The following is a 9,888-nucleotide window of genomic DNA, read 5'->3' on the forward strand; positions in this document are numbered from 1 at the left end:
AATCATTATCGTCAACATATTTTATACTAGTTTCTAAATAAATTGAAAATTAATACAAAATCAAGTAAAGAAGTGTGAATCGAAGTAAAGTTTGTATTTATATTCTGTTTAGATTATATAAAAAAAAGTTACATAAATCGGCGAATTCTTGTTTGGAAATTGAACATCTGCGATAAATTCCGATAAAACGTGAATCCGCCTATATTTATATTGATTCATGATAAAAATAAATTGATAGCAATTTGGTTCAGTTCAAGAGATTATTGGCTTTCAATTGAATGCGCTTTTAAATCTAGTATTTTGTATTGAATAGTTCTAATATTGTGGATAATTAACTCTAAGAATTATCGATTTTTCCAAACAGATTTTTTAGAATATTGATGATTTATAGCTGCGAAATAAAGTTTGTTCTATTTGATAACTTGATACGTTCTATATTTAGTTATCAATTCGGTTTAGTTGAATGTTCTATTTATTTTATATTAAATATATAAGAATGATTCATGATTTCTTGATAGATTCAAAATCAATCAAATGAAAAAATATAAATAAATGGAAATTCGTTACAAATTTGACATGTTGAAGAATATTTGATTGTAATAAATCACTTGGCAATTCTCCAATATAATCTTCATAAGATTAATGATAAAAGTGAATTTTCTTGTTTTTAAATTTGATTTTTGATGCATTAAAAATTAGAAGTTTATTTTTCTGTATGAAATTATATTTGTTATGGATAATTGAGATAAAATTAGAATAATTTAAAGTTCTACAGTTAATCAGTGTGTATTTCAATGCACAATGTTCGTTTTTCCTTGGAGAAACTGAAGACCTAAGGCTTCGAAATACGAGTCCGACATGTTATTTGTTTTCTGCAAAGTATATGTGTGATCGAATTAGATTACAAAGTATTAGTTAGAAACCGTGCGTGACGGTGCAGCTCTTTGCTGCTGTTGTTGTTAGCTACAGCAGCAAAGGTAAAGAGATCTTCCAGCAAATTGGATTGACAGAAGTTGGCCTTAAATAGAGGTCAGGGAAAGAGAAGAAGCCGTTCCAATGAGCCTCTCCTCGTGTTACAAACACGCGTGCGCTCGTACACATATGACATATGGCGAAAATTTTCACCTAAAGAAAATACACAATTCACCTCTTCTCCACCGCAAATCGCAACAACATCGATCCCCGATTTCTCAATGTAAACCGAAACCGCACACACACACACATATCATGATACTCTATGTGAGAGAGTTTGCTATTGCTTTCGTGTTTCGACCGCAGATATTATGAACTCATTGATATAAATAAAACGGGCAGACTAGAAAACGTGTGCTACTCGACAATTATAATTAGGTTCATACACAAATACCCATTGCACAATGGATTTTACAAAACACATCTTCATTTCTTTTAACAATACGAAATTAACAAACGTTTCTACAATAAGATAGAAACAACAATATTAATTAGAAAAGATTGATTTGTTTCAATCAATCTTAAGAAATGTTACGTATGTTGTAGTTACATCAACAAGAAATAAGTTTTAAAAAAAAGCGATTGAAAGGAGATTCAATTACAGTAAATAATGCAGAAAATAAATTAAAAAAATGGATAATTGGAATTCTGTTGTTGGCAAATCAGTTTCCCTAAGAAGCGATTATCTCGGTGGAAGCAAATTGAACATGATTAATCGATTTATAATAAGCTCGATTTCCGCAAAAACATACTGAATTGATTTCATCGTTTTCTTGCGTAATCATCTATTTTTGGGTAAATGGGTTGAATTTGTTGATGTTTATATTGTATTTATTTGATGTTCATGCTGAATTTGTTGTTGGTTGTTGGCGTCGACGGGATTAGAATCAATATTTGCTCGTAGTGTTCGCATTTAGCTGAAGACGCGAAACTCATGTGTAACCATAACCCATATTTGGTGCAAACCAAACAACGATTTGCTTTTCATTTGCTTTCGACACTTCAAGATTGTAATAATACCTTTTTGTATTCATCTATGGGCATCAATTTATACCTTTTGTTGAGCGCAAGATCGTCTTATGCAACTAAGAAAATAATTAATAATTAAATTAGAGATAATTATATTAAGTTTCTTTAACCTTCCACTTTATATAATATAAACAAGATTCGCTGAATAAACCAATATTTTCGGGAATCCATATTTGATAAAATAATTTCTTCATTCTTTTATAATATAATTATGTTCGTTATTAAATTATAGGTCTTAAGATAAATAAAAATCCAAATTATTATTTTGTATGATTCTTCATTACTTTTTTGTTTGTGTAACTAATGGAAAAGCAAAACTATCTCGGCCACAAATACACACATATAGTGCTATTGTTTGGAGAGTCACGACTCGATTATATAATCCGCTCCCGTTTCGCGACTCGTTGTGCAGACAATGCCGAACGCTCTTGCATTAGTTTAGCTCGTTTTTGTTTTCGTTCTTAGTCTATGTCAGACGTTTCGTTACTCTTCATGTCTCGTTTCTCTCCATTTGAATGAATGAATAATTCAAGTAATTGAACGCGATTAGGATATTGATTTTTTTTTTGGTAATTTATTTATTTTTGAGGGGATGTTTGATGATAGAAATTCACGGGAGCAAAAGACCGCATTCCGAAGGAAATTAAAGACCGCGCGACGAAGAAAGTGGCCGGACCAGTGTTGTTGTTGTTGGTGGTGTTGTTCTTGCGGTAAACGGACGTTCGCAGTTAATAAATTCAGTAGCTCGCCTTTAGCCATCCATCATCAAACACACTACTCCTCTGGTGGTGGCCTCGCCTCTCCTCATGCGGACCACTCTTGGGCGTGTCGATGCATCGAATCGTGCGGCCGTTTTACGGCGTGCAAATTTAATAAATTACCTGCTAATTAGTCTTTGCCGCGAATCCGAAGGAGTTGGTAAAACGATGATGCCGTCGTAGTGGCGACAGCTTTAACAGTCGCGTCGGGAATGCTATTATTTAATGTTTTTATTTTATTTTCCTTCATATTTTTTTTTTGAAAGCAGTTAACAATAAGAAAGAAACGGTTGATGATGCTGTTATAACTATGACCATCTGGGATTGGGAACATCTGTTCTCGATTAATAATAATAATTCGACACACATTGCGTTTCCGAAATCAAGGACGTTTGAATTGATGTTTTTCTTTTGTTTTTTTGCAGGAGTCAGTCGAAGGCGTCGTACTTAGCGTCGCGACGCGATCGGGAGCGCATCGTTCCCGATTCGGACACGGGAAGTTACAAGAGGACGATCTCGCCGAACGGTCACGTCATCACCAGCGAGTCGTACGCGGAGACGCGCATCAACAGCTCCAGAGAGACGGTATGGCCTTTGAATCGGACGCATCCGAAGGAGACTACCATTCTGAAGAACAACAACAACGCGAACATCTTGAGGCGCGCCTCCATGAACGACAAATCGTTGAAGATCGACGAGAAAGAGCAGGATCTGAAGAAGCCGCAGCTTGCGCTTCCTGACGTCCTCCCCGTCAACGCGAAGTTGATCAACCCCAGGTACCATTCGAGACCGTCGCATCTAAGTTTAGCGCCCATCGATCATCATGGCGAGGACTTCAAGAAGTCCCCGCATTCACCACCGAAGAGTCCATTTACACCGCTCAGACACACGAACCTCTCCAGTCCACCCATCTCCGAAATCCATTGCGAAACTCCTAAAATCCACAAGAGAATCTCTCCGGATATGAAGACGCCTTCACCTAAACTGCAGACGCCCTCACCTAAACTGAAGACGCCTTCACCTAAACTGAAAACACCTTCACCTAAACTGCAGACACCTTCGCCTAAACTGCAATCGCCCGAAGAGCCAAAATCTTTCACGCCCGAGCTGCGGCTTTCAGACACCTACAAGCTGCTGCAGCAGCAACTTCCTGAACAAATCGAGGTTCCGAGACCGCCCGAAACTAAACCGCCTCAAATAAAGCCGTCCCTCTCGCCCACCTCGAAAACCTCCCGAAGAACATCACCGCTCTCAACGGCGAGCAGCACTCCTCTGAAGACCTCCCCGCTTTCCTCGCCATCCCTTTCACCAGTCTCACCCGTCAGAAGCCCAGTGGAATCACCGCCTGCGAGTCCTAAGCATCAGCAACATCCTAAAGTCATCGAGGGTTTGCAATTGATGCAGCGTACTGAAGTCGTGCTCCGTGTTAACGCCTGTACGACGGACGCCTCTTCTCAAACTGAAAAGGAAGAAATGCCTCCGACACCGCTGCCCACCAGGAAAAAGCTGCAGGAGGAGATCGACTGCGAGAAACTTTCCGAAGACTTCGTGAGTCAACTGCCAACAGCGGACAGACTCAAAGACATTCTCGGTAAATATTGTTTTATTCATTTTAATTTTTTTGGGACAATTTATATCATTTGAATAATTAGTCAATTTTATCGATAAACCCATCTTTACTATAGTAATCTTTACATTATCATAACAAATCAGTTAATAGATAAGGGAACACATGCACCAAATGTATAATCGTTGTTCGATCGTAGTATATGAGTTTTGTTGTCATCATCATTGTTAGTTAATTGTACGTATTACAAATGTAAAATAAGAGCTCGCAACTGCATCATCATGTGACTAATAAAAGCATAGCGTTTGTATCGGGAAATTCCTACTCACTTTTCTCTGTCAAAGATATTTTTAACTTATTGTTCAGTTGTGATTATCTAAGGCTAATTCGCAGCTCGTTTATAAATATCAGATATTAATCGTATTTAGAAGAAATCCACTTAAATGTGTTAGCTATAAATCTTATCCACTCAATAACAGCTTAAGAAATCAACGACTGAAACGTTTCACTTCACCGGTTGTAAACCTTTAAGAATTGATTAATGCCTTCATTATATGTTAAGTAATTAATTGTAAGTGTATGTACTAAATGTTATTCTATTTATTTAGTGCAAGGACCAGATCACAAGAAGCCCACGGATTACGTGACGGGACTCTTCAGATTGGAGGTGACGTCGAGGCCGAGGAATGCGAATTCCCCGTTCTCGAGAAGTCGCGCCAACACTCCGAGCAGCAGTCCTCCTCCAACCAGCAACATCCTAAGTACAATTAAAAGGTATGTTCTTTGAGAAATTCTTAATCGATGCAACCAAGATATTAATTATTGAATTTTCCACTATTGCAGTGAATCAACTTCTGCAGTGCCAACAATCGAACCGGTGAGTCCGTTATCGGCCACATCGCCTTACTTCACGACGTCCGAGCCGAAAGCTAGGTTCCTAACTAGGTACAGCCAAGATATGAATCATTTGAATGTCGTCAAGGATACCAAAGATCTCAGTCAAAAGAAGGTATGAATTGTTGATGTCGATCACTGTAGTATTCAAGAAAACTTGGTTTTTGTTGCATTTACGAACGTAATCTTATTGTATTCCTAACAGGTTGTTCTTGTTTTTCAGGAGGAATTAGTTAGTAGATTGGATAGGAAGCTGGAGGTGCTGCGCGGCGAACAGCTCGTCGTGTCGGAGGAATGCAGGATCAACGATGAACTCGGCGAGAACGTGGAGAACCACGTGGGCAAGCAGGCGCGACCGCACGAGACTGCCAAATTCCGGCTGCACGTGGAGGAGGTCGGCAAAATCACTAGTCTTCTCCTTGGCCTCTCCGGGCGTTTGGCGCGTGCCGAGAACGCCCTCATGACGATGCCAGAAGATCATCCGGAAAGGGTAATTTACCATTTTATTTTATTTTATTTTTTAAATGCATGCAAATAATATAAACGTAGTCGCATTTCACTTGTATAAAACTGGAGGCCGGGCCGCATTGGAAAGCTAACATTAAGTCAATTTCCAAAGGGATTTACAAACCTCATAAATATACAAGAACATGCCTCAATTTGCATATACACACATACCACTAAATTAGTATTGTTGTATTTGCGGAACGTAAATCGACCCATAATTGTTACCCACAATCTACTTCGGTAGACACAAAGTCACTGCTTTTTCATAGCTTAATCAATCCTTTTTTTCATATTTGAATACGCGGAAACTACAAATAGCACAAATATTCAACTGGAATCATTTTGTTCTTGGTTTAATTCCCATTTTAAATGTTTTATTGTAACTTTTAATGTTGTGCGATACAAAATAAACTACGAACGTTACTAATTTTAGGTTCTGAATTCGTATCTTTAATTTGTATATTATAAGTTTATTTTTCTGTAAATACTAGACAAAATGTAAAATACTGCCTTCTATTACATCATTTTTAAAATTTGCCAACATATTATGGGAAAAGTACATAATTTTGTAATTGTACTCATTTTATTTCTTATATTCTTAGTATTAATTATCATCTTCATTTGTATATTTGAAGTTTGTAGCTGAGAAGATAAAATTATTAATTGTTTGATCATTCAGAAAATGCAATGATACTAATGTTGTTTTTATTTTTCAGAGGATTTTGGAGAGCAAGAGGGATAAGCTGTTGGAACAGCTCGAGGAGGCGAAGAAGCTGAAGGAGAGCATCGACAAGCGAAGTTTGAGCGTCTCGAACATCCTGTACAAGTATCTGAATTCGGAGGAGTACGCGGATTACGATCACTTCATCAACATGAAGGCGAAACTGATCATGGATTCGAAGGAGATCGCAGACAAGATTAAGCTTGGAGAGGAGCAGCTGGTGGCGCTCAAAGAGACGCTCATCATCGCAGAGTCCTAAAATCCTATGGGAAAAAAATAAATAGTGAGAGAAAGATAGAAAAAGAGAGAGAGAGCGAAAGAATTGTTCATATCAAATCGTGCCTAGTCCAGTGACAAGAAGATTTTTATACACTTAAAACGAGATAAACAGATGGGTGTAGATTCCCATTTCGCTTTCAAACAGATCTTATAAAGACGTCCTTTTTTTCTAATATAATATATAATAAATATTTTCTTATGTATCATAGATGGTCCATGAGTGTAAGATGAAGTAGAAGTAGAAGTAAAAGTAAAAACACAGACATATTATTATTATTTAGTATTGTAATAGGTAGCTGCTTGTACTGATTTCTTTTATAAATATATATATTGTATATGTACTTGGGACCCAATCCCGATGATTCGAAGGAGGAGAAGGGTCTTCGTAGGGTAAACCTCGCATTATCTACTAATACATTAGTAGATAGTTTGGCTTAAGTCAGAGCTGCGGTTGTCCTCTTACCGTTTTTTGAAACGGATAAGACGGTCGGACCTGGGAGAAAGACGATTCGTTAAAAAAAAATTCAAAAAAAAAACAGGAGAAGGAATTTATGTGAAAAACGAAAGGAAGAAAGTTATAGGCTGTTAAACAAAAATGTGCATTTTATTTTTTTTTTCTAATAATTAAATTAATTAATTGTATTCGATTTACATTGTACTGTATTTAGTTAATTATTATTATATTATTATTTATAAGAGCAAAACATCTTCCTATCAAGTATTTAATTAATTAGTTTTTATTTTTTTTTTAATTTAATTTTATTTTTTTTGCGCGTGTACAGTAAAACAGATCGCGGTTTTAAAGGAATTTTAAAACGTACGAAAACAACGAGATTGAGAGAGAGAAAGAGAGGATATGAAGAAGTTTACGATTATTATAGTAATTATTATTTAGAGTTTAGTTTTCATTTAATTAACAATTTATCTTTATCATAATATAATTTACTGCGAGATGAATATTAGGTTACTTTTGTTTATGTGGAGCTATTATTATTGTGGAGCAAATTATTATTATTTTTTGTAAATATTTCTGCGTAAAAGGAATCAAAACAGTAATGGAAATCAACAACAGAAGAGAAGATTACAATGAAACGCGAAATGATCAAGCAATCGAAATTTTTGTTCTCATTCGATTTTTGTTTTTTTTTCTTTTCAAATGTTTTTTTTATTAAATAACGAATAGAATGGTGCTCTGGTAATTATTATTATTATATTATTTCTCGTGTGTAATTAATTTAAGTTGTTACAATTGTGATCGTTTTGTTTCGTTTTATTATTATTATTTTTTATTATATATATTATTTGTAAACCATTATATAATTATTATTTTTATTTTATTATTTTTTTTTGTACTCGATCGATTGGTCGAGCCAACATCGGTCGATCCGTGTATGCGTTTACGTAACTATGTATTAATTTGTAAGATTCCCCCCCGTATCCGCCCCCCATTATTACTTTTTTTTGTATCTTATTATTATTTTATTTTTTTTACACAGACTTTATTGTTTAATTACTCTGTTCTCAAAGTTACATAGACTATACTACTACTACTCCTCTATTTGAGCTTTATGCCTTGCTTGCAATAAATAAAAATAACACAATCGAAATATATATTATATTATATCAATAGACATGATTTTTTTTTTAAATTTCACTTTCCTTCATTCCTATAACATAAATTAATGCATCATAGTTTTTTTGTCTACTTTTTTTAAATTGAAATAATTTACAAATTTTTTGTTTAGAGCAAATAAATAATTAAATTTTCAAAAAAATATAAAGAAATTACTTTCAAATGATGTTAAATTCATTAATTAATAAGAATTAATCTGTGTTTGTTGTAAGAATTAAATTTTTTTGACCCATAGGTTTAATAAACTAATTCATTTATTTAAATTTCATATAGTCCTCACAGCTTAATAAATATGTAAATTTGTTGTTACGTAAATTAAACTTTTTAAATAGTTGGAAATGGATCAGTGCTAAAAGTTGAACTGTAAACTTCAATATTGAATTAACAGATGGAGCAACATATAATAGTTGGGTTATATATGCAGGGGAATCAAGTCGGTGGCAATCGCAAGCCCGACAACTGAAAGACCGTCTATTGAAATCCCGACGTTCAAAATCCCAAGTGTATCGAAATCCCGACAACCATAATCCCGACTATATCAAAATCCCGACTATATTAAAATCCCGACAACCATAATTCCGACTGTATCAAAATCCCGACTATATCGAAAATGTCTACAATAACATATTTAAATTATTCCGGAATATTTGTCGGGATTATGGTTGTCAGGATTTTGATATAATCGGGATTTAGAATCCTTAATACACAGACAGCTTTATAGGTGGTACCACAAGTACAAATGTTAAATAATTTAAAATTTGAAAATTTCTTATAAAACCTATAATTAACCAATGCGTTTTATTAATATCTTCGATTTACATTTCAGGTATTGAGAAGTGTTGAATAATTAATCCTTTCATTCTACAATTTGTTGTATGGACTCTGCTGTGGCGCAGTTATCGAATCAGTAGTACATAGGCAGCTCTATAGGTGGCGCCACAAGTAAAAGCACCAAATAATTTAAAATTTGGAAATTTCTTATAAAACCTATAATTAACCAATGCGTTTTATTAATATCTTCAATTTACATTTCAGGTATTGAGAAGTGTTGAATAACTAATCCTTTCATTCTATATCACTATATTTATATGAGGTACAGTTATTAATTTATTAAATGTAAGTATTGGTTAAATCTTGAAAAATAAGCAAAAATACGTTATGTTGCCTTGTTTTGGTGTAAGGTTCCATAGGCAACTCTATAGAGGGCGCCACTCGATTTCCAGTTTAGCGAGGGCACGCAAACATCGTCTTTGGTCTCCTGGTTATTTTTTTTCTTCCTTCCCACTTCTTCATTTGGCTTCCGCATTACGCGCCACTGTCTGTTAAGTCAAAGCACAAANNNNTCTTCCGCCCAAATAATTAAAGTAAACAGCTTCTTCCAATAAAACCATAACTTCCTTCTTCAGCCCAAATAATCAAAATAAACAATTTCTTCTAACGAAATTAAAAATATAACTATTAAACTAACTTCAATACCCCCTGGTTATATGTTATTCCATGATAAATGTGCGTCATCTTTTGGTGAATG

General features: G+C 34.8%; 1 protein-coding gene across 3 annotated transcripts in view; it reads left to right on the top strand.

Annotated features, from left to right (window-relative positions):
• The window catches only part of LOC108557879 (protein Shroom-like), a 27,771-nt gene extending 20,426 nt beyond the window's left edge, over positions 1-7,345 (top strand). For all 3 annotated transcript variants that reach the window (XM_017914582.1, XM_017914583.1, XM_017914581.1), the window contains 5 exons: positions 3,185-4,350; positions 4,935-5,100; positions 5,170-5,335; positions 5,444-5,710; positions 6,444-7,345. In XM_017914582.1, the coding sequence (XP_017770071.1) occupies positions 3,185-4,350; positions 4,935-5,100; positions 5,170-5,335; positions 5,444-5,710; positions 6,444-6,707 (2,029 nt within the window). In that variant the 3' untranslated portion in view covers positions 6,708-7,345. The remainder of the gene's footprint in view (positions 1-3,184; positions 4,351-4,934; positions 5,101-5,169; positions 5,336-5,443; positions 5,711-6,443) is intronic.
• Positions 7,346-9,888: the final 2,543 nt, after the last annotated feature.

The sequence above is a fragment of the Nicrophorus vespilloides genome, unplaced genomic scaffold (genome assembly GCF_001412225.1).
Source record: "Nicrophorus vespilloides isolate i.1.1-1 unplaced genomic scaffold, Nicve_v1.0, whole genome shotgun sequence".
Taxonomy (NCBI): domain Eukaryota; kingdom Metazoa; phylum Arthropoda; class Insecta; order Coleoptera; family Silphidae; genus Nicrophorus; species Nicrophorus vespilloides.